Consider the following 25,721-nt stretch of genomic DNA (forward strand, 5'->3'; position numbering starts at 1 on the left):
CCTGCTACATTTCAGGCACAAGGCAGCACCTCGTTTCTCCTGCTCTGAGTCTGGGCTCCCAGCTTTAGGACCCTCAGAAACCCATACTTCGAAGCTCAGTTGTGCTAATTGTTCTCAAAATTATGTCACAGGCCAGTGGCTCTCACACTTTGGAATGTGTCTGAATCGCCCAGAAAACTCATTAAAACACACACCGCTGGGGTTTCTGAGTCCGTGGGTCTGTGTAACATGGAGAGATGGCGGAGCGCGGGCTGCTGCAGCTGCTGTGGGAAGCAGTGTGGGGACACCTCAGAAAATTAAAAACGGATCCCACTTCTGGGAATACATCCGGAGAGACCCAAAACACCAATTGGAAAGAACATAAGCACCCCCACGTTCATTGCAGTGTTATTTACAATTGCCAAGATACAGAAGCAGCCCAAGTGCCCATCAGTAGATGAGTAGATAAAATAACTGTGGGATATTTACACAATGGAATACTACTCATCCATAAAAAAGTAAAAACTTTTATCCTTTGCAACAGTATGGATGGACCTGGGGAACATTACACTAAGTAAAACAGCCAGTCAGAGAAAGACAAATACCATATGATTTCGCTCACGTGTGGAATCCAATGAACAAACTGAACTAACAAGGAAAATGGGGACAGACTCACAGATGGAGAGCAGGATGACGGCTAAGGGGTGGGGAGGTTAGAGATGGAAGGATTAAACAGAAAGGAAAAAGGACTCATGGACGACAGTGCGCTGGTTGCAGGGGAGGGGTGAGGAGTAGAAGGGGACGAAATGTAATAAAAAATACAATAAAAAGGATTAATAAAAACAGGAAAACAAAAATCCTGCAAGTTTGAACTTCTAACTGGTTCCCGACGACATCAGTAATGCTGGACAAGTTGAGAACCATGGTCACTGGGCCACAGTAGAGTCAGACAGACTTTGCGAAGTGAAGCAAGTGGCAAGTCTCCCCCCGTCATCCAAACAGGGCTCCTCCCCAGTTCTTTAGCCAGATGGCCACTGGGGCACTCTGCTTGCTGCTTCCTTCCCATGGAGCCCTCGACTCCCTCCCGAGCACGGGTGGAGCTCTCCATTCCTGCGCCCCCTTGAAGGTCCGCTGACTGCAAGCTCTCCGCCCCCCACACCCTACCTCCCCCTCTCAGCAGCCCTGGAGCATGGCTGAATCTCTCCCTTGAGAATTCCTCTCCTCCTCCCTGGCCCTGGCAATCCCGTTCGACCTGTCCCATCTCTCATGATTCTTCTTCAGGCTCCTCGGATGGCATTTCTTCACCCCTACCTTACATTCGCTTAAGAAATATTCCAGATGGGTACTAGACTTACTGCGGCGATCACCTCGTAAGGTATATCCATGCCTAATCACTACGTTGTAAACCTGAAACTAATATCGTAACCGATATAATAGTGTATGTCAACTTTAACTGAAAAATAAAGTAAAAATATTTTTATTTTACAAAAGAAGTATTTATGGAGTGCTTGGGACTCATCAGTTAGCAAAACAACACCTCTGCTCCATGTTGCCTACACTCTAGCCATCCAACTTCGTCTGAATATTGGTGTTGCTCGTGAGAATAAATTATACTTATATTCTCCTAGACCTATATTCTCCTTGTAATTCATGTATTCTCCTAGACAAGGGCTCTCTACATTGGCAATCTTATCAACAACGTTACTGTCAATCTCATTGTCCAGCAGGCAAACAGCTCAGCAAACCTAGATGCCTAGTCCAACGTGTTCACCTGCTGACTAGACATCCCTGCCTGAACATTGATCAGTCCAAGTCACCATGCCCCAAACTGAACGCCAGCACTTTCTTTTTCCTCTAGTCCCTCTTGTCCACAGTAAGTGCACCCCCAATTTGGCAACCCCTTCTAATGCACTCTACAGTTCAACGTATTTTCCTGCTCCCTCTTATTCCTCCCCCTCCCTTGGCCTCGGGCCTTTCAAATTGCTCACCAATTCCTGTGGATTCCGTCGTGTAAATAAACCCCTCCCTGTTTCTTCATTGTCACAGACACTGCTCAGGCCACAGTTAGGCCACTGCAGTGACCTCCTAGGTGGCGTCTGTGCCTGCTCAAGGTTAAAGGCGACCAACACTTTCCTAAAATGCTGATCCCGCTCTTCCTCTGTGCAGGGTTCCATATTTCAGTCAAAGTGTGAGTCCCTCCTCTCGGCTCACGGGAGTCTCTGTGACCGACCCAGAGCCCTGCTCTCTGCTCCCTGAGACAGCCCTCACTCCTTAAACTACAGACACGCATTCCACAAACTCACGGTGTCCTTTCATGCCTTGGCCCTTTGCGTTCCAGCAATTCCTGGAATGTTCTGTAAATGTTCTTTCCTTTGTTCTCCTGGCAAAAATCAAGCTCATTTTTTCAAGGCCAAAGTCAAAAGTCAGAAGCACAGTGTTTCCCCAAACCCTCTTTCCTTTCATCCACTATGGGCTCTACTATCACCTTCCTCGTCAGTCTCTCCCCCACGAGAGGGAGGGCAGGCACAGGCCTGGTCTAGGTCACCCTTGTGTCCCTGATACCTGGCACATGGAAGAACACAGTGAGTGTTTGCAGGAGAAAGGGCAGCCACCATACAGGCCCAGATCCTGTGATGCTGGGGAGTAATGGCTACTAAGACCAACAGTTCTCTGGTACCACTGAGTGTTGTGACTTTACACAAAACGGATGTCTATTATCAAAGTGCTCCATCTACTCAGGAGTTAGATTCCACAAGGAAAATGGCTTATGTTGACAGATCCAATTGAATCTAGAAGCATAAGAACAAATGAATGTCATACTACTACAATGAATGGGCAACTCGGAAAAGCTCATTTCCAAAGGGTATGGTCTCTTCATTCACTGAAAAACAGCACCAAATCAGTGTGTGTGTGTAGTATTTCTATGTGTATCTCTCCCCTCCCTCAAGAGGCGCTCTCCCTCTCTCCACACAGATACATATGAATATATACATGATATATATATACATCTATACATCTATATATGTACAAACACACGTGCGCGTGCACACACACGCCAATTTAAGATAACAGTTTATTCAGACCTTTAGGGTTCCCTCTCAAGAACAACTATCAGAGCGAGGAAACCATAATGAAAGCACACATTCTCAGCTAATGAACACTATCTTTTACTGCCAGAGCACACTCATTCCAGGTATTTGAATGACAGTATAACCTAACTGCCCAGGAATAAAATACGGAAAGATCAGAGTACATTGTGGACCAGGTACTATAAACAGGGTTAAAAAATACTGCAGAGGGGATGGATAGGGAGGGGGAAGTGGCGGTGGGAAAATGGAGACAACTGTACTTAACAATAAAAAAGTAAAAATTTAAAAAATTAAAGGAAAGTACAACAACAGACTGGAGATAATATTTGCAACACAGGTAACAGAGGGGAAAGAATACCACCAATGATACAGGAAGGATTCTCTCAAATCCCTAAGATAAGCATCACAATAGAAAGACAAACAACAACAACTGCCCCCCCCATCGAGAAGCTATTCATAGACAAGGCAAGAAATGAAAAAGGCCAATACACACAAGATGTACAACCTCACTAGTAATCAGAGAAATGCAGATTACATTCATTTTCCTCTGATAATTAAGAAAAACCATTGCTGGTGAGACTATGGATAAACAGGTATTCACATGCACTGTTAGTGGAATCTGAATTTTATATGACATGTTGGAGGGTCAAATTACAGTATCTATCAATCACAAATGTACAAATCCTTTGACCCAACAATTCCACAAGAAATTTATTCCTATGCTATACTTAATCTAGTACATAATAATATATATGTGAAGAACAAAAATTATGGAAGCCTCATTTATAATGAAAACTGGAGCCCTGGCTGGTGTGGCTCAGTGGATTGAGTGCAGGCCTGTGAACCAAAGGGTTGCTGGTTCAGTTCCCCATCAGGGCACATGCCTGGGTTGTGGGCCTGGCCCCCTGTGGCGGGCATTCAGGAGGCAACCACACATTGATGTTTCTCTCTCTCTCTTTCTTCTTCCCTTCCCCTCTGTCTAAAAATAAATACATAAAATATTTCTTAAAAAATTGGAAACAAGTCTGATTTATAATAAAAACTGGAAACAACCCAAAGTCCATCCATAAAGGAATTGCTTAAATAGTATATGCTATCCCCCTGCTTGAATATGGACTGTTATACCACGGAAATTCTATGTAGACGTTGGAAAGAATGAGGTAGGGTTCATGGAGACATGGAAAGAGCTCCAAGACAGACTTGTAAGAAGAAAATAAAGTTGTAGAGTAATATGCAAAATGCAATCCCATTTTTATTTTTACAAGCATGTGTCTAGAAGGATAGGTGAAAATATGTACTACTTTTCAATGTTAAACAATCTAGATAAACAAAGCACAGACATCACACACAGGAAAGAAAGTAGGAGAAATAAGCAGTTACCACAGGTCGGAAGAAGCAGGAAGTCAGGAGTTACAGGAGCAAGAGCTGAGGAACCTCAGAGTTCAAGGCAGGTGCAGACCAGGGATCCAAGACAGACAGGAGCCTCATTAGGAGAAACCAGCAGCCAGAATTCTGCAAAGTGAACCTGACAGACACCAGTGCAAGTTCTCTGAGAACATTTCTTACCCCACTCTCAGAGTACCCATACCCAAGCCTGGAGGGCTCCCCAGCAGCCATGGGGCAATTAATGTACTGCACTGCTCAGTTCAAGGGACAGGGGTAAGGTAAGGTGGTGTGCAAAGGCAAACGCACACAAAACACTCAGACGCACTGTATGCACACACACAACTTGAACACACAGTTTCTGTCTCTAAGGCGTAAGGGAAATGGGTGCGCAGGTTCTGTTGGCATGACAGAGAATGTTACCAAGGAGCAGCTATTTCATACACAGCAGCCCCAAACGCTACTCTACGGCTCCTTCTTGAGTGTAACCCAAGGGGTTATTGTATCGCAGAATAACAAGAGACAGCATTTCAGGAGCACCTTGGCCTAAATAATGCAGGTTCTTCAGCTACTGCCTAATTACTCAAATACTTGGAATTCCACCGCAGCACTGCCTCAGTACAGCAGATGCTCAGAGAACTTCATTCCTTCTAATTATGCAAAAACACATGGCTTCTGTGTTAATTAGCTCATGAGCGTCTTTTTTTAAAAAATGATTTTCTCGTGTATCTATATTCTGGCAGAAAGCTTATCAAAGGCAGAAACAGTGACAATTTAACTTGATCTTTGATCTCCAAGCCTTGTGCTTCACTGTAGTTTGGTTTAAGGCTCTTCCCTTAGAGAGATCAGAGTATGTGACATAGTGATATTCTGATATTCAATAACTAAATCCTTTCGGATAGAGTCAAGAAGGACCTTTCCCTCCTGGATTCTGTTTTAAAGTAAGTACAAAATGTATCAAGTTCTATACAAGAAATGTATGAAACTCTACCTACAATCCTCATAATACAAGGTCTAACTACGTAGCAAACGACAATTTTCAGAGTCCTGTTAGCTACACTGTGGCATCGACCCTCACAATAGCCCCATGGGGTTGGCAAAGTATATAAATATTTCTATGAAACCTTTCAGAGTGTCATTTTTCCCCTATCTGTAAAACAGGGATATGTGATGGGCCAAACTATGGGTCTCGCTCCCGAGCAAACTGACACCAGGACCCAGCAGACTCCAAGCTCTCCTCCTCCCGCAACAAGAAAACCCTCATCAGGACCCCAGCGCTCTGAGACTGCAGCGTCCACACCCTCGGGGCACATCAGCGAACCCTCGTTTTTCATGGGGAAACACGGCGGGCGTCCAAACCCTGGGACAGACCCTCATCTCCTGTGAGCCTGAGGCATTTCCACGTAGCCTCTATAAATTGGGGTTAATGCTACTGAGTGCAGACCGAAAGATTAACTAGGGAATCCTTGTGAATCTCCTTGGAACTGAACAGTGCTAAAAAGAAAGACGTAAATTCGCAGCCAGAGATTTTGATGTACCTGTCATCAGAAGGTAATAGTCAAAGAAAAAAAAAAGAAGGTAATGTTTTTCCAGTCCTTTATAAAAGGGAAACTCAGTACAAAATTTTCCCTTAGATAATATGACGGCAGAATTCAAGGAAACTTCCTTTTGTATTAACACAAGAGGAGAATTAAGCCAAAGAGAAATATTTCTGAGAGGATGTCAATGAAAATCCCTGTGCTTTGCTCATCACTGTTAATTAATAAGAACTGAACGCCTACTGGGCAGATAGCCTTGAATTGCTCTTAGGTGCTCCTAGCTTAATGAAACATTCATGGAATTTTTTAGTGAATTAAATTTTGGCTCCTGACAAAAACAGAGCTTCTAAAGGTATGCCAAAATAGGATGAAAAATTGATGTTCGAGAAATAAGAATTCATTCTGTCTCTCCTTGTGCTTTCAATGAGCCTAGCATTAGCGAAGGGGATTCAAACTCCCTTGAGAAAGGCACATGCCCTGAAATAGCCACAATTTGGTCAGATAAGATGAAGATCAACACTCAGCCCCCATTCACGGGATCATATTTGGATTAATCCAGAAAAACATGACTAGTCAAACCAGAGTGCAGAAGCGGAGGGGAGAAGGCAAATCCTGGGAAAACCTAGGAAGCCCCTAAGCCTCTGGAAAAGGCCCCGCCCTGAGTGTTTTTCAAAAGAAAGCACCCTAAATGTCAGAATTCATTTGAATGACAGAAAGCATAACATTAATTAATCAAATACAAAAATATACTTTTACTTCTTTGCAAATCTCTCTTTTAAAAATGTAAGTGAATTTAGTGAGCCAAGAGCAAGAGAAAGAAAAGTGATCTAGCTGTCTTATTACTTTTACACACTTACTAACAACCCAAAGTCCCTAAAGCAACATTTTAGATCTTACCACAATTTACAAAGGAAAGAAAAGGGGTGAATAAAGGGGAGGGAATATGAGACAGTAGAAAAGTTCTTTCAGAAACCTTTCAAGTGCTCATCCTATAAAACAATGTACCCACAAATCCAATACAATACAAGCCAATACTGCAGATGTTGTCCATTCCGGTAAACGCAACACAGAAAACTCTTCTGAAAGTAAACTCTCCTAACTGTACTTAATAAAAATCTTCAGTGAGCAAGGGAATATGGCAGAGGGTATTGCTAAGAAGAAACGATTTTCCAAATTCAATGATTTATTTACTCAGTGTGAACTAAGTTGTTTCTGAAACATTTGCTAACATCTGGTCCAGAGCTGGTTACAAGTGCTGAAAAAGGAAACAAATAGGTTTCCTTTTTGTAGTTTGGTGATCGTTCAAACCTGTACAAGTTAAGGACGACACCAGGCTGGCCCATGTCACCAGAGCACTGGATGTGCCAGGGATTTAAAAAGAGAAAAGCAAGAAAGTTGGAAAAGTGGTCTGGGACCAGTGTTCGGAAAGCTGAAACACCAGGCTGAGAAGATGGGATTTTATTCATTACTGATGGAGAGCGACTGAGAGGGAATGTCACCCTGGATCTGTGCTTTGCGAGGAAGATGGTGCCAACAGGTCAGGCGAGGGCCAGAGGCGAGGTTTAAAAGAGAAGCCAACCGGTAAGCCCCAGTAAACCGAGACTAGTGACAGGAAAGAAGGACAGGAAGTTTAGTCCAATTTGAACAGACAGAGGTAGATTTCATGAAGGTTGGAGAAAGATGAAAGGACCCTGGGGCACAATAGAGACAGTCACGAGACAGAAGAGGAGTCTGGTTCTTGCCGTGGAAAAGACTAAGATGACTATAAGAGCCCCAGCAAAGAGCATCTTCAGCCAAGCGAGGAGGAGTTGCCTAGTAACAGATTTCCAGGAGAGAAAACGTACAATCAGACACACGAGAGAGTAGGAAGAGCAACCGGGCACTTACAGAGCAGGCGGAGAGAGGGAGGGGGCTCAGTGGAGGAAACCCGGAGGGGCCTTCAGAAACTAGCAATCAACAGAATTCAGTGTCATGACAAAATAAAAAAGAGCAAATTTAAAAAAGAATCGCAATGAGCAGGTGTTGGCTCCTGGGAAGGGGCCAGTGGGAACTGACTTCCTTGTAGCAGCAAAGGGGAACCCAAGCGGTAAGCCGCTGTGGGGCGAATGAGTTCAGAGGATCGGGCCTCCTCCTGTAACTTATTACTTGTGAGTAAAGGCAAGGAGATAAAACAGCAATGTGAAGGAAAGGGGTTTCATTTTTGTTTTATTTTGTTGGTGTTTGTTTGTTCTTATGTATGGATAATATTAAAGAACACGTCTAACTCAGTACATGAAGCCAGTGAGGGGATAAGAAGTCAACCAAAAGAGAGATGAGTCAATGACAAAGAAGGAATTACATTCTAGTGCAGTTAACAAGGCCTCTAGCATTGTGGTCTGAAGATAGACACCCCCTGCCTCTGGAAAACTCTAATTGGATCATGTAAGAATTACAGGAAGTGGGGAGAGCCCTGTGTTCTGATCCCTGTCACAAACCCAACTCACATTTTACACTTGAGGGAGAGAATGAATAGAATGGACAGATTGAAGTGAGAGGGGAAACGGAGACCCGAGGACTCTGAGGGATCAGAACAACTTACGTTTCCGAAATATTTGTCCAGCAACTCCACATAACGATGTACAATCTCTAGTGTCAGGAGCTCATTGTCCTGATTTTCCACTGCACAGCAAAAATATAAACTAGCATACCTTGAAAAGAAAAAAAATAATAAAGTAAAATACAATGACCCATTAAACAACCTGAAGATTCTAGATTCTTGCTTTCCCCCAGTGAAGGGACATTACCACCCGCACTCCAGAGCATCGCCCCACCCAAGTCCAGGGATGGAATCGCTGCACATCCCATTCAAAGTCCTCCCAAAACGTTAAATGGAACATCTGAAAATACTGGGGTGCCTGGTTTGCTTCTGTTAACTGTGTGAAAGTCTCCCAACAAAATTTTACTTTGAGGAGACATTTTCAGGGAGACAGAGTCCTTTGGTCTGGGTTAACCAGGGTGTCTGTTCACGCCCCTTCCTGGCTTGTGAATTGCCCTCTGTAAAACTCCAAACACCTGGCCCTGGGCCGCACCCGCCCACCCTCTCCCTCACACTCTCCCACAGCCACTCTGTGCGACCCTGCCTTACGATTGTCAGGTCCCATGTGCTTCCTCTGTGTGTTTCTCCTGTGTTTTTCTTTTACCTAAAATACTTTTCTCCCTTACCCCATTTGTGTGGTTCTTTCTTCATCCTCAGAGCTCGATGTCATTTCCTCCAGGAAATCTTCTCTGACGGGATTGGATGCCCCAGCTGAGCATCCCTGTGCCCCACCCACCCCCTGCTCAGAGTATCCGGTCTCTTCCTCGTCCATTTCATGCCCCCACCTGCCCCCACCAGAGCAGCAGCTTCCCAAAGGCAGGTACTGAGTCTGCCTGGTTCACAGTTGCATACCCAGCACCTGTAATATTTGTTCAGAGAACCCCTGAAGCTTGTTCTTTATACAATGATTTAAAATACAATTGAAACCGAAGTTATAGAAAACCAGCAGACAGAGAAAAGAGACAAGCTTCTTGTTGGCAAGTACTAAAGATTTTGACCTTGGATCCAGCCTAAGGAATTTTGCCCCGGGCATTTCCTGGTAATTTAATCTATTAATGTAGTATGCAAAGGTTACTTCTGTCTTTCCCCTTCAGGTCTTACAAACACCACTTGCCTTGCGGTGTGTTTTCCTTCCGGGAGCTGCCAGAGGACGCTGGATGCTGGGGTCAGGCCGGCTGTGCTCTGGTCCTGGCCTACCCATCAAGTTATCTAGGTCTTTATGGGAGAAATTACTTTACCTCTTTGAGGACCCAGTTTCCTCATCTATAAATTGAGGTTGCTTTCCAGTATGATCTTCCCATGCAAGCAGGTACAGTAGAGAGAGTAATATAGGCTTTAAAGCCAGGAAGATCTGAATTTGGATTCGGACTCTGCCAATTACCATTCAATTACTGTGATCAGGAACCAATTACTTAAAATCCCTGTGGCCTCACTTTCTTCATTGGTAAATATGAGTGATAGTAACAATAAAGAGAGCTGCCTAACTCTGCATCATGTTCATCTGCATTTTTCCCATAGTATTTACTACAAACTGAAAATATATTGTTTCCTTAATAAATGATTATGCGCCATGAGGGTAGGAATGTCTCCTATCCTGTTGACTCCTGTACCCATGACCACTGAAACAGTGCTGGGAATAGAGCCAGCACTTTCAAGACACTTCTCCGAGGCAAGGATGCATTAACCACGTGCAGATTAGGTACCTAGAATCCATCCAGGCACACGAAAGCCCTTTCAGTAAATGAGAGTTCATTCCTAGTCAGTCTACTGGTACAGATATTTGGCCTCCAGTTTCAAAGAGTTCAGTAAATGATGACATTGGTGTTGCAATCTAAAATGTTCATTACTAAACAAAGCAGAGCAGTCAGGAGAAACTCAGTTCTCATAAAGTTACTCACACCTTTTATAAACAAGTTTTAGCTCCTTCCAGTCAATGAAACTGCTTGTCCTCTGACCTCGAGAGAGAACAAGCTGAACAATTTCCCGGGTGATCTTTTTCCTTTCTTTGTCGGAGAGAGTGGTGTACCATTTCTGCAGCCGTAATTTCCCTTGTCGACTGAAGAGCAGTATGAAATGTATCTATAAGAAATGAGGGACAGAAAAAAAAAAACCCAGAACTTGGTCAACCAAATCATTCCACGTAGACACTGAAATTTGGTGGCAGGGTGCACAAAGGATTATAATTCTGAACAGAGGAACAAATACTTACCAGCCGGAAAACTATCTTATCTCTGAAATTACCTTTCACCCATCAGAGAAATAGAGAAATGTGTACACCACCAACATTTATTTATATTATAGAGGAAAGATAAGTTCTTTTTTAAATTCCTTGTATGAGTCACAAACACAGTACAGGGAGAAAAATATGTCAAGGTAGTACATAACTCTTTGAAGAACACATTCAATTCTTCCTTTACAAGTCAAAAAAATGTTAAGAACAGTAGAAGAGTTTACTTTAAAAATTACATCCCAGTTTCATATCACAAGTATAGAAACATAATGATAGTAGAGAAGTAAAGGAGATAAATAGGTTAAAAATGAGGATGAAGCAAGGGGAAAGACAGAAATTGAGAAGGGGACCAATTCTGCCTTTTTAAATAAAAATTCTACACATTTAAGGTGTACAACATGTATCGATACATATGTATAGTGAAGTGATTACCACAATCAAGCTAATTAACATGACTCACAGAGTTACCACTTTTTGTGTGCGATGAAAGCATGAAATACACTTTCTTAGCAAATTTCCAGTTTCAGTGAAGCACAAAAAACCACCGGCATCATGCTGTACATTCGAGCGCTAGACTTACTCATCTCACAACTGCACTTCGTATGCTTTGAGCAACACACCCCCCCCCCCTCTTTCCTCACCTCCCTGCTCCTGGAAAGCACCATCCTACTGCCTACACGAGTTTGCCTTTTTTAGATGCTGCGTCTAAGTGACGCCACGCAGTGTTTGTCTTTCTGTGCCTGGCTTATTTCATTCAGCATCATGCCTTCCAGGGTCATCCACGACATGGCAAATGACAGAATTGCCATACATTTTATTAATGAATAACAGTCTGCTGTATGTGTGTGCATCACATTTTCTTTTTCCATTCATTTTTCAAGGGACAGAGATTGATTTAATGTCTTGAAAATTGTAAATAGTGCCGCAATGAACTTGGGAGTGCAGATACCTCTTCAAGATACTGATTTCATTTCCTTTGGAGATACACTCAGACGTAGGATTGCTGGATCCTATGGCAGTTCTATTTTTAATTCTTTGAGGACCCCCCACACTGTTTTCTATGGTGGCTGCATTCCCACCAGTGTACATTCCCACCAACAGTGTACAAAGGTTCCCATTTCTCCACATCCTCACCAACATGTGTCTTTCATCTTTTCCATAGTAGCCATTCTAACAGGTGTGAGGTGAAATCCCACGAAGGCTGTGATTTGCAATTCCCTAATGATTACAGATGTTGAGCATCTTTCCATATACCTGTTGGCCACTTGCCTGACTTCTCTGGAGAAATGTCTATTCCAGTGCTTTGCCGATTTTTAAATCAGGTTATCTTCTTGCTATTGCATTGTTTCTGTTCCTTGCACAGTTTGGACATTAACCCCTTACCCAGATATATGGTTTGCAAATGTCTGTCTCCCATTCCGCAGGCTGACTTCTCACTGTTGGTCACTTGCTTTCCTGTGTGGAGGCTTTTCGGTGTGGGGCAATCCCATTTGTGTATTTTTGCTTTTGTCGTCACAGCCAAAATACTATCCCCCAGCCCAATGTCGAGAAGCTTTTTCCCTATGTTTTCTTCTAATAGTTTTACAGTTTCAGGCCTTGCACTTAAGTGTTTCATCCACTTGGAGTTGATTTTTGTACATGGAGTGAGATAAGGGTCCAGTTTCACCCTTCTGCGTGCGGACAGCCCGTTTTCCCAGCACCACTGGCCGAAGAAACTGTCCTTTACACACTGCGTGTCCTCGGCACCTTCGTTAAAGATCCAGATGCAAACTCTTCACTTTGCAGGGTGCTTGTCTGAGAGCTTTAGAAACAACCGTCTCAAGTTACAATTGTCTTTGGCATCACAACAGATTTTTAACAATTTAGAGAGTGAGTTGGCTACGTTAGGGAGCAAGCTGATCTTGTTTTCAATTAAGTTTCGAAACTGTGTATTTAAAATGAGCATTCACATTGGAATGGATTTTAAAGGGTTTAAAAGAGTAGGAGCCACGGTAAGATGTAGAAATTTCCTTTGGTACCTGGAGGGTTTGCTGGGTCTGCTTCTCAGAAATCGATCAATGGTCTGATCATCACGTTACGAGAGACTAAGTTTTCTTAATCCACAGTAAGAGATCACGTTTAGAATCAAAATTATTTTGAGTTTTTGTTTTGTTTTGTTTTTTAAACAATAAAACTCATTGCTGAGGTGAATGGTGTCACAGAGGGCACAAATATATACTGGGAACCAAAATAATTCATTTTTAAAACTTAAAAAAAGTTTTTAAAGACTTCATTTATTTATTTTTAAAGAGACGGGGAGGGAGGGAGAAAGAGAGGGAGAGACACAGGTATGTGTGATTGCCTCTCACGTGCCCCCTACTGGGGACCTGGCCCACAACCCAGGCATGTGACCTGACTGGGAATCAAACCAGTGGCCCTTTGGTTCACAGGCTAGCACTCAATCCACTGAGCCACACCAGCCTGGGTTCATTTTTAAAACTTTTTACAAACACAGTATTCAATTTGTTTTATTGAAAAAATTTGGCTCTAGATGTCACGGCATGTCATACAAACACACAATAGGTGGCTACATCTGAGGGCCAAAAGAAACCAGGCCCTGCTCAGAGCTTTCTCTGCCCCCAAACTATAGAATTTGAGGTCTTCTTAATAAGCTTTCTTCTGCCTTAGTAAGGGAGACATCAGTTATAACAAAGACTTAAAGACCAAGACACAGCAAATGAAGAGAAAGCAAATTAAAAAGCCCTCTACACCTAGCAGCTATAAGAAAAATCACCCTTAGTCTGCAATTGAAAATATTTGCTTAGAACACGGCATTTTCTTAAATAGCTACTTCACTGTCAGAGCAGGTATAGATGATTCAAGGATGGAACATAGTCCGCTGCCAGGAAGATCTAATCATAAAAGTGACGTTCTGAAAGTACAAAATTGAATGGTGGTAGAAAAATAAAATCTCAGGGTCTTGAGACCGAGGACCTTTTTTGGATGATCACCAATGGAGGAGACTGTTCAATCTAATGTCGAAGTGAAATCCACACATTTTGTTAATGTCCACTTCCCATTTCCTAACAGAACATTTTCTTTTCCCCATTTAATCCGCATCTCTTCTGTTACCATTTAAACCAACTTTCCCTGATGTTATCCACGGAGTACAGAAAAAGACATATCACCATCCTTGGAGTAACAGCCGACTCCGCATATGTGAAGACAGCCTTTAAATGTAGCCCCCAATCTTTTCCTTCCAGAGGAAATAACCCTGGTCTCACATCTTGTCCTTATCGGTTTGATTTCCTGATGTCAAAGTACTCCTGGTTATAATTCTTCCAGATTTCTTCATAGCTTCTATGTTTCTTTTAATCTGGGGCCCTCCCCAAAACTAAATGCCACTGTCCCAGCGAGAGGCTGGAACTATTCCTGAGTAATTGTAGAACCCTTTCTAGTTCCCATCTGTTGCAATCTTCACTCAAGATCGAGTGCCTGCCTTTTTAATCATGGATCCACAATAGTGAACAATAAACAAAGAGCAATTTTTTCATCGAGTAACAAATTCAAAGAGAAAGGATAATCAGGAACATAATATATGTCTCCATAAAGCCCACACAAAATATAAAAATTCATTCCAAATGAAAAAGAAGCAACACGGAGGTTCTAGTTCATCCAATAACTGCAGTGCCTGTGCCGCGTTGAAAGCACGGGTCCGCTCGAGTTCTGCTCTGGTGTCAGGTGCCTGGGACATCTCCCCAGACTTCGCGGTGCAGCTTGAGCGACTGGCAGAATGAATCACAGCGATTCACGAGTCATCACTTCCAGCAATTGATTTTGTCTAATTTATCAATTTAGTCCTTCAAGGCGTGTTGGAATATGTCTCAAGAGGTTAATCAAATATCATTTTTTGATTAGCATTTGCTTGAGAGTAGGAAAAAGAGATCATGGGGATTTTCCTTTAGTGATCGCAAGGAGCCGACTTAAATTCCAGTCAACGCCATCAGCCAATTCCATCTGACTTCAGAAAGCAACCACCAAACGTTTCTTTCAGTGAGGCTGCTGAGAGGAAAGGGGTAAGGGGGAGACTGGTAACATCTGGAAACCACCAATCCAGAAACACCAGAAAATCCGAGGACATTCGCTGAGCAGGCCTGACGGCTTCTATCTGCCCCAAAATGCGATGGCCTCGGGTGGTCGCCCAGCCTCACCAATATCTCCCATCCCTGTCCCAGAAGGAACCTTTATATCAGCAGACCTTTCAAGGAGTCTGATTCTGCCCTCAAGTCCAAACACGTAAGGTTAATCTGAGCACTCCTTGTCCTCAGAGCGCCCTCCAAAACAATACTTGCTAACTGGGCAAGCCCCAAATTCTCACTTTGAACCAGGACAGAAACTGGCTGTTTTCTTCATCATATATTCCTGACGCATGTCTTGAGGGGGTGCTATAAGGCCTTTGAAGGAAGCACAAAGCTGACCGGTCCCAATCTATTAGTATTTGGGCTGCTGCTCTGAAGCAGTATTAGCATCTTCCTTCTATTTTTATTTAGGTTTTAGTTTTTCTTTCAATTCTATTTTGTAGTGTTTCAGGTGTACCCCTCAGTGTTTAGACAATCATAAACTTTACATAGTGCTCCCCTATTTCCAGTACCCACCTGGAGCCATACATGGCAATTACAGTGTTATTGACTGTTTCTTATGCTGTACTCTCCACACCTGGGACTATCGATTCGTATTTCTTAATCCCTCCACCTTCCACTCAGTCCCCCAACCCCCTTCCCTCTAACAACCACCAGTGTGCTCCCTGTGTCTATGAGGCTGCTGCAATTTTGTTTATTCATTTATGTTGTTCTTTAGATTCCACATATATGTGAAATCCTATGGTATTTGTCTTCTTCTGACTGAATTATTTGACTGAGCATAATACCCTCTAGGTCCATCTATGCTATTGCAAATGGTAAGATTTCGTTCTTTTTTATGGCTGAGTAGTATTCCATTGTATACATCTACCACAGCTTAAAACTACTCATCTATTGATGGGCACTTGGGTTGCTTTCATTTCTTGGCTATTGTAAATGATGTTGCAATAAATAGAGGGGCGCATATATCTTTTCAAATTAGTGTTTAGCTTCTTCAGATAAATCCCCAGAGAGAAATCACTGGGTTATAAGGCAGATGTATTGTTTAATTTTTTGAGGGCACTCCATACTGTGTTTTGCAGTGGTGCACCAACTAGCATCTTCCTTCTAGTTGAAGGTAAACACTGAAGGCTTCCAACGGTAGTTTTGGTTCTTACTGTTTGCGAGTCTCCCTGGTCCTGAACCCGTGCAGTGGATCCACCAGCAGCTTCTGAGACGAGGGGTATCGCACCCCTTTCCCATCCCCCACACTGTCTCCCTATGAACACATGTTTTCAGAACATGTATTTCCAGATCTGAGCAGCAAATATTAAATACAAAGAATATGTTCCTTTCCTTCATTTCCACCAACCTGACCGGCCCTTCCTCTGGTGGCCGGGTCTCATGACCCGTCACTTAAACAACACTATTGGTAGGGTCCTCCCTCCCTCCGCCCCTTTCCAACTTCTGCAGCCACTCTGCGAATCCACAACTCATAGAAGGCCCTCCGCTCTCATCTTTGCTTCTATACTGAGGCATCCAGCACTTCTGCAGGTTGACACAACCACAGATACATGATGGCCCCGCTCAGCTGAATCACCAGTGTGACTTGGAAACTTTCCAGGTACCTCCTCATGTCAAGGGTCACTAAGCAAACCCCTCTCTCCTTCCTCCACAGGTTATTCCAGGCTACCATCATGCCCCTCATACTCCTTATCTCCATTCTCACTCCTGGACTCTGAGAAGAAAAGCCAAAAAAATAAAAACCATTCTGTGGGATTTCCGCAGCTCCTCCCACACCCAAACACCCATAAAGTACAAACTTGGCCACACCCACCCTCCGCTGCTGTATTTTCTTCCTATGTCAGGAAACATATACATCATCCCCTGCCCTGGCCTTGAACTCTCACCTAGCTCTTTGGGAACACAGATTCATCATCCTGATGCAGCAGATTCGTCACTCTGACGCGGCTACTGCCAATCTCCGCCCCTCTCTTCTGAGGCTCCTCACAGGTAGGTGCACAATAACTAAATGTCTCTCTTATCTTTAAAAAACAACCGCTTCTCTAGAATTCCAACCTTCTTAAAACGTGACTCAGCTGTCGGTGTCAAGGGCCCAAATATGCCCACACCCGTAGACCTTTCTTAAGGACGTGCCTTAATATGCAGATACGTGTTCAGGCGTCAGACGTTCACTGAGGGTCTCCATAGTAACACACCAACAAAAAAAATAAAGCTGCAAACTACCTAAATTGCCAATAACAGGAAAATGTTTAAATGGTATCTGTTAAATGATTTCAATAAATGAGAATGCCTAGGGTATAATTTAAGTTAAAAAACCAGAATATAAAACAGTACATGGAATATCATAGCAACCATATAAAGCTATACGTGCATGGAAATTATATGAAGGAAATACATTGAATTGTTCATCACATTTATCTCAGAATAGTTGAGTTATAGGTGTTATTTTCTTCTCTGTACTTATATACTTGGATTCTCCAAACTTCCTGTGTGTGATTCTTTAATGAGAAAAAAAATGCCTAATGAAAAAAAAATGTCAGTAAGCTCAGAAAAAAAGTCAGTCAACATTCTATCTGAAGGCCAAATACTAAGTGAGTTTCAAAGTGCTCTCAACAAGAAATCTGTACTGAAGGAGACGGCACACCCCTCGGGAGATACCGGAGTGCGGGGTAGCCAGACTCACTGTAGGGCTGGCCCATCTCCACCCCTACAATGGTGCAGGTGGGCGCAGACACCATTGGGCCAGTGAGGAGCTACAGAAATGGTCACAGTCGCTGTGTTCAGATTGGGGAGCCCCAGTAACCATGTGTCTCTAATGGCAAAACAATCTCTAATTTCAGAAAAATCATATAAATGAAGAGTGTGTGTTTCATGAAACTTTTTGTTTCAATGGCACATATTTCTACTGTGAAATGCATTTCTTATGATTGGTTGTGGCTAAAAGGAGGAAGAGGAAGAAGGGAAGGGGGAACCGATGACAAAAACAACGACCCTAAGAAAGAGATCCCCCACAATGGGGTAAAAAAGGAGGAAAAAATGCTCTCACACGAAGCTAGTCAGTGAGAAAATGTTAACCAAAAACACAGCTTTAAAAAAATTGTGTTAATATTTACACCAGAGAAAGCTAAGTACTATAGTACTATAGTACTATAAATTTTTTCCAAGTGTGAGAAGCAACTATTTCCAGTGGGTCTCTGGGTGTGGAAACCACTGCAGTGCAAGGAGAGAGCTGGGTTTCAAGAACGGCTGTGCACCCACCAAATTCAGTTAAAAAGAGAAAAGAAGGGCAGTGTAAGTACATCTGTGAGTCAGTATAACGTGGCCCAGTGTCTCTGGACTTAGACGGGCTTTGAATTACCTTCCTCAGTTTGCTTTTTTCTATTTTCTAGCTTTTCTACAATGAGCTTGTACTAGTTCCATAATTAAAAAAAGTATTTTCCTTATTAAAATCAAAAAGGAGGACTGGGTGAGACTAAGTAGCTAAGTCCACATATGCCCTGATTTTACTTGGAGACATAGAGCATTTGACCTGAATTCTAATGTCCCTAATACAATTTTTAAGGAAAGGGAATTGATAGAGGCTTTGGCTGATTCTGTGCCTATCCTTCACATTATAATGTATTCTACATAGCCCCCCCCAACCTTCACCTGTGGAATAAAGAAGCCTTCCCTTTGAAGCCTCTTTTCATACCATGGGTTTCTTAATTTCCTTAACATTTAGCATATGTCTTCCTGAGTCAAGTTTAATTCCATTCTTTGCTCACAGTAGGGATTCCATAAATACTGGTAGAAATGTTGAATTTTGACAATGGCAATGAACTCTGCATTAATATTCTTCATAGAGAACTCGGTTCTCTGTAAAGGTGGTGCTACACTATGGTTTTCTTGAGATGACTTTTTAAAAGCCAAGAGTATTTTTTAGTTGTTTTTGGTTGTTTGGGGTTTTTTTTTTCCAACTTAAAACTGGGATTGCCTTTCTCCAGATGCAATAAAATAATTAGCACTTTTTATATTTGCCAGATCTCCTGACAGCTTATTCTCATGGGCTTAACAGTTCTTTGGCCAGAAGGGCTTAATAGCATTCACACACCCAGCTATTCTACTCTGTCTGCTAGATCAGTTCTAACAATGTTACAGACAAGTGCTCTGGCTCACACTCCTTCAGGACCCTACAGTTTATGTTTGCACGTGGGGATGAACCCTTTAACAATTCCTACTTTCCTCCCTCTAAGCCTGCACTGAAAGCCTCCAGGCCATTCCTCCAGGTCTGAAGCTTCTCCCTTCCATCTGAGCCCGTCTCAGGGACTCTCAGAAAGGGGAAGAGATACCCACTATTTCTTCACCAGCCTCGGGGGTTCACCTGCCCAAAGGATTCCAGGATGTACAGTTCCCTCCTCCACAAGCAGAGCAGCCTTCTCTACAAAGGTCATTTGCTTAAGCCTTCAGTGATCTACCCAATTATAGACTTTACCAGCATGCTCAGGGTTGGAATAAGATTTGCCACTTAGTTTCCCAGAAGTCTTTTATACATGTTCTTCGCATGAAGGTTCATTGATAATCTGCCAGGGATCAAGTTTAATGGCACTCTGAAACAAACCTGCTATATGCCAGAAATGAACATTTTGGGTTATTTCTAATTTGTAACATACCATCCAGCCCACATGGTGTATCTCAATACCTGTTTCGGATTGGACCCAGGGCATCCATACTGGATTCAGGGCAGGCCAGGCATCTGTCACTGGGCCAAGCCACATGCGTGGCCAGGGAGAGGGGTCGGTGGTAGAGCATCTTTGGTGGTTAAGTGGGAAGACTTTGCTAGCAGGTAGTTTGACAGCTTGCATTTGCATCCTGGCTCTGTGATGTATGAGCTAAGTAGACCTGGAAAGTTACCTGATCTTTTGGGACCTCAGTCTCCTAATCTGTAAAATAGGGATGACCACGGTAATGACATGAGCAACGTTGGAGGATGTAACGCACAGGTTAACTCTGAAGTGCAGTGTCTAGCACAGAGCGAGCTCACAGGAAATGCTGGCTATGGCTAATAAACCCTTCAGGAGACTGTCCCACCCATTTATACTGCCATTTATCTTCACTGGGGTAAGAAAAAACCTCTTCACTTCCTCCTTGTGAACCACTACTCTCCCCTCCCCTGACCTTTCACCAATTGGTTCCACGTTCTGAAGGAAAGAGTCTCTGATAGCCATGTCCTAGGTACCGAGGGGTGGGGGGGAGTCCTGCTGATTCTTTGGGTAATAAACCATCCTCTTTCCAGCTGACCTGCTACCATTGTCTCCTTAATCACCTGGTCTCATCGATCACCCTTCCAGGGCTTAAAAAACGAGTTGACGGGCAGCCCACACTTGCAGGGAAGTCATTTAAGTTCCTTTCTTTCTTTTGACTGCCAACCGGTGACCTTCTGACCAAGAATTTATTACTTCTCTCCCAGTTCCCTATAAGGTGCTAACTTTAGGGTTCCCCATTTTTTCACTCATGGATGTACATAGTTCTAGTTTATCTATAATTGGGTGATGGCAGTTACCGTTTTTAGTTTTCATGTTCGCCTTCCTTTCTGATGCTGCTTGAACTGTGTCACTCCTTGGGGGGGGGACCTGTCCCCCCGCTTTCCCACCAGGTTCTATTCACGAGGCAGTGTGGCTCCGTGGGGAGTACAGGGCAGCTGAGGCACCAGGCCACTGCCCGCTCCCCTCTCTGGGCTCTGGGTCTGCATTTGTAAAAAGGCACAGCAAGGTCACATATGGAATACCTTTCATGGGCTCTGGTAGAAGCAGGTAACATTTAAAATGAGGGTAAAGGGTCAGAGTAACACAACAGGGGGCAGAAGACCCAGAGTCAAAGTGTGAGTCACACGTTGCAGCTAAAGGGACAGCCACAACTCAGCCACCTTAAGGTGTTGTCAGGAAAAACAAACATCAGCCAGTATTGCCAGGTCTTCACAGGTCCCCCACCAAAGAAGCCTGGAATCTGATGATTATGTAAAATATTGGTATTATTTTATTGTTAGGAATTAATAACAATAGTAACACCACAATCCTGTTGAGCTAAAACAAGGCATATTGTTTCGTTTTTTTTAAAGCTAGGAATTTTTTTTTAAGATTTTATTTATTTATTTATCTTTAGAGGGGAAGGAGAGGGAGAGAAACATCAATGTATGGTTGCCTTTCGTGCATCCCCTGTTGGGAGTTGGCCTGCAGGGAATGGACCTGCAACCCAGGCATGTGCCCTGACTGGGAATCAAACCGCGATCCTCTGGTTCGCAGGCCTGTACTCAATCCACTGAGCTACACCAGCCAGGGCTAAAACAAAGCATATTGTAAGCAGCGAGGGGCTGCGAACTGCTCTCGTGAACTGCTCTCGTGCTGCAGGCCTCATTGGAGACTGCCGAGTCACGTGACAGCCAAGTCTCCTATTTCATTAGCGTCATTCTACAGCTTTACTGCACTCTATAGGTTCCCCCTTTTTGTGTGGTTTCTACTGGAGGAGGCAGCCCTCTGGCTTCAGAACCTTGCTCCTACATCTCAGCCTAATGTTGAGATCAGAATCTCTTAGGAACTATTACCTATTCATCAACTTCCATAGGTTTCTTTCCCTCAAGATCCCAGCTCAGGTTTCTGTTTCCACAATAAACACAGAGAAAATTTAGACGGAGAAGTAAAACCTACACAATCTCAGCATCGCCACTCTGGCTTGTTACAGCAATTTTTTTCCTGGAATAAAATGCTGAAAAGCAGCTGTGAGGCCCCAAGTATTTTGATTCTTTTCCCAATCCTTGCACACCATCTGGTGGTGGGCAGAACTACGCGCTATGGCAAGTGAAATGCTCAGTGAAGAAGGAAAATCAGGTGAACTGGGTGAGGAGGAAACAGTTAGGAAGGATAGGAAAAGAGGGACCTTGAGGGAAGAAAAGGAATGAGATGAAAACAAAAGTTATGAGCAATCCACAAATGAAAAGGTTAAGTGACGAGAATTTGCTAGTGGCCATTTATATAAAACATTAAAGAGACTTGTGTAAAGACAATTCCTCATAAAGTTGTCTTTCTCCATCCACCTGTATGCACCACCTTAGGTTTCTTAGGAGGAAGGGTGGATAGAAAGACAGGTAGGTGGATAATTATACTGATAGGACAGGGTCAGCAGCCAGTTGTGGGTCAAACTGTATCACCTAAAAATTTGCGTGTTGAAGTCCTAACCACCCCCTACCCTTCCCAAGTATCTTAGATTGTGACCTTGATCATCCCAAATGTTAAGATGAGGTCAAACTAGAGTAGGCTGGGCCCCTAATCCAGTACGACAGGTATTGTTATAAGAAGGGGAAATTTGAATACAGGTTCACACAGAGCAAGAATACCCTGGGAAGATGAAGGCAGAGCCAAGGAATGCCAACGATGTCCAGCAGAGCACTGGAAGCCGGAAGAGAAGCATGGGGCAGGTTCTCTCTCAGGGTCTGCAGAAGGAACCAGCTGAGCTGGAACCTTGATTTTGGACTTCCAGCTTCCAGAATGGTGAAAGTATAAACTTCTGTTGTTTAAGCCACTCAGTTCATGCCAGTTTATTACAGCAACTCTAATGCACATCTTATCTCCGGCTTTGAATTTTATGACCCTTTTCTACATCTCAAACATCATCATCATTGTTTTCTGTGTTTACAACTCAAAAAACATGAAACCAAGTCCTCCACATTCCAGAGATAAAATCAGCAGATTCCGCTCAAGTTAGTAAATATTTATTCAATGTCTACCACGGTAAGGTATTTAAAGTAAATAATCCCTCATTCCTGGACTCACAGAGTGCTCTATTAGAAAGGACAACAGAGCTGATTTGGTGCCTCTTAAGATGAGGACATGCAGACCCAGACAGCTGGTGGCTGGACCCTGGGTCATGCAGTTAGCAAAGTGGCCGACTCAAAATGACCTCCTGGCTCCCAGCCCAAGGTTCTTTGCACTTGGTACCTTAAGCCACCTTTTGTTTTCTGGCAAAGCTAGAACTACTACTGTTCTTCATTTTTTCCATTTGTTCAAACAATTATAACCAAGCAAGACTTATGCTAACACCAGAGGCCTACTGATAATGGCTCACCTGTATTGAGAGTGCTCCATACACCACGCTAAGCACGTTACAAGAAGTATCCCATTTACTCTTCTTCAAAGTGGGTGGGAGGTAGGTGATATTATTACCTGTATTTGGTTGATACCAAAACTGGAGCCAGAACAAGTGAAGTACCCAACTCCCACTCAATTGGCTGGAAGGTTCCAGATGTGGCTTTGATTCGGAGCTCACTCTTTAACTGATGCTGCATTGCCTCCCAAAGGAGTGGCAAAGACACAGCCTTGGGCACTGACTAGGCTGGTTCACCCGCTTCGAAAGTCTATACATTGAACCATTTTTGCAACTAGAAGGCATTTCTTTGTATGTAAATTAAATTTATGAAAGTGACATTGGTTAATAAAACTGTATAGGTTTCGAGTGTGTAATTCTTATGATACAGCATCTGTATACTACATGGTGGGCCCATCACCTGAAGCCACCACACATTTTGACCCCCTTTACCCTTTAATGCCCCCCTCCCTTCCTTCTGGGAACCACCATACAGTTGTCTGTGTCTATGGGTTTTTGTTTGCTTTTCTTATTTGCTCATGTGTTGCTTTCAGTTTTGTATCACAAATGAGTGAAATCGTAGGATTCTTAACTTTTTCCGTCTGACTTATTTCACTTGGCATGATATTCTCAAGACCCATCCATGTTGTTGCAAATGATAGTATTTCATCTTTTCTTATGGCTGAGTTATATATATATATATACACACACATATATATAGTTATATAGTTATATAGTTACATAGTTATATATATAGTTATATCTCACATCTTCTTTATACAATCATCTAACATAGGACATTTCAATTGTTTCCATTTCTTGGCCACTGTGAATAATACTGTAATGAACATAAGGGTGCATATATCTTTGCAAATAAATGCTTTCAAGTTATTCAGGTAGATATCAAGAAGAGGGTTGCTGGGTCATATGGTAATTCTATTTTTAATTTTTTGAAGCACCTCCATACTGTTTTCCATAGTGGCTAGAAGGTATTTCTTGAAGGATTACCTGCCCAATCCAGTATCAAGAGTTTCTGTGTCAATTCTTAAAATGGGCAAGAAGGGACAAAAAGCCTGTGCTTATAGAGATTAAGACAGAAGAAACATTCAACTGAATGTGATAACAGCATTAGCACTGAATCAGTCTGGGTCGCTGCTACTAAATATATCACAGCAGTAACAAAAAGAAGGGTGAAAAAAGCTTTAAGAAAAGTTTACTGGGCTGACAATTTTTTACTAACAGAAAAATATAATCCAAAGTCATCTATGTAGTTGAAGTAGATCAAACATGGGCCCCTATCTCTTCTTAAACAAAATAAAAGCAACGAAGAATTTAGAAAAAAATCGTTGACTATCTCTACAAGGGTCCACAATGCTATTAAGAGGAAGAACTGCTACTTCCTTTAAGATTATAAAATAAAACAGGCCCTGCATTGGTTGGAAAGTCCTGGGGTGGGAAGTAGGGAGAAGTGTGACAGGAAAGGAAAGGAAGACGGTACCGTTGCTGTCTGCTGGGCTTGCTTTCTTATTGAAAATGCAGTTTTCAAAACATTCAGTTCTCCCTTCCTTCATTTCTCTCCTTATTTCTTGCATGTAGTCATTCAACCAGCATGTACTGAATGTTACCTTGTACCAGACCCTGTGCCAAGAGATGAGGACACCACCAGGAACAGGACAGACAAGTCCCTGCCCTTTTGGAGTACAATTCCTAACACAGAGAGACGGACGATTAAACCCAGAATTAGAGCCAAGTGTGATGTATTACAGCAGAAGTAGCACAGCAGCTATGGGAAAATAAAATAACCTTGTCTAAATATATTAAGGAAGTGACTTTCAAGATAAGATCTAAAGGATAAAGAGGATTAGCTGAATAGAAATGGTTAGGGACCGGAGAGGGTAGGACTCCATAGGAATGGTCAGGCAGGGGGAACTGTAGATGTGCATGTCAGGAGAGACTGCTCTCTATCCATAAGAGCGTTTCTATTTTGCTTGTTAGTTCAGTTTGGTGGAGGGATCAGAGAATGGAAGGACTGACCAAAAGAGAAGAAGAACTCATGGACAAGGCAACACTGTGGTGATTGCAGGGGGTGAGGGGTAGGGGAAGGGGGGTGGGTGGAGGTGAAAGTGGAAGAAGGTACAAGGGAGATAAGGGACATCAATGGTAGCAGAACAATGCAATAAAAAATAAAAACTCAAAAAAAGAAAGTCAGCAGAGATCACAGATAAGAACATAAGGATGGTCTTGGGAGCTACATTAAGGAGTTTGGACTTGGGTCTAAGGGTGATGAGAACGAAGAAGCAGAAGAAGGAAGTGACACACGGAAGTAATGACCGCAGTGGCTTCCACCAGCAGGTAGCAGCAGCGAGGACTGACAGAAGTGGGGGATTTTAAGCTATTTCTGTAGTATTGGGCTGGCCAAAAAGTCCGCTGGGTTTTTTTCTGTAGAATAAGACATATTTTTCATTTTCACCAATAACTACTGATTTGGCTATTTTGAGTATATTGGCTATCTCCCACTATTGGGGTCTAGTGGGTAGAGGCCAAGGGTGCTGCTAAACACCTTCCAATGCATAAGACAGCCCCACAGCCGATAATTATTTGGCCAATGTATCAGTAATGCCAAGAAACTTCGCAAACCACTTTTGACATTTTCAATCAGTCACAGCATCTTCTCCATACACGGCACAAATCTTT

The 25,721-nt window shown here is 42.9% G+C and overlaps 1 protein-coding gene across 1 annotated transcript in view; it reads right to left on the reverse strand.

Moving 5' to 3' along the window:
- The window catches only part of AP1S3 (adaptor related protein complex 1 subunit sigma 3), a 58,230-nt gene that overhangs the window by 7,253 nt on the left and 25,256 nt on the right, over positions 1–25,721 (reverse strand). Inside the window, exons 2-3 of the mRNA XM_037029378.1 lie at positions 10,465–10,643; positions 8,568–8,676 (exon numbers count right to left, since the gene is read on the reverse strand). Coding sequence (XP_036885273.1) covers positions 8,568–8,676; positions 10,465–10,643 — 288 coding nt within the window. The remainder of the gene's footprint in view (positions 1–8,567; positions 8,677–10,464; positions 10,644–25,721) is intronic.

Source organism: Sturnira hondurensis, unplaced genomic scaffold (assembly GCF_014824575.4).
Source record: "Sturnira hondurensis isolate 20B ecotype Veracruz unplaced genomic scaffold, ASM1482457v3 Scaffold0020237, whole genome shotgun sequence".
NCBI lineage: Eukaryota > Metazoa > Chordata > Mammalia > Chiroptera > Phyllostomidae > Sturnira > Sturnira hondurensis.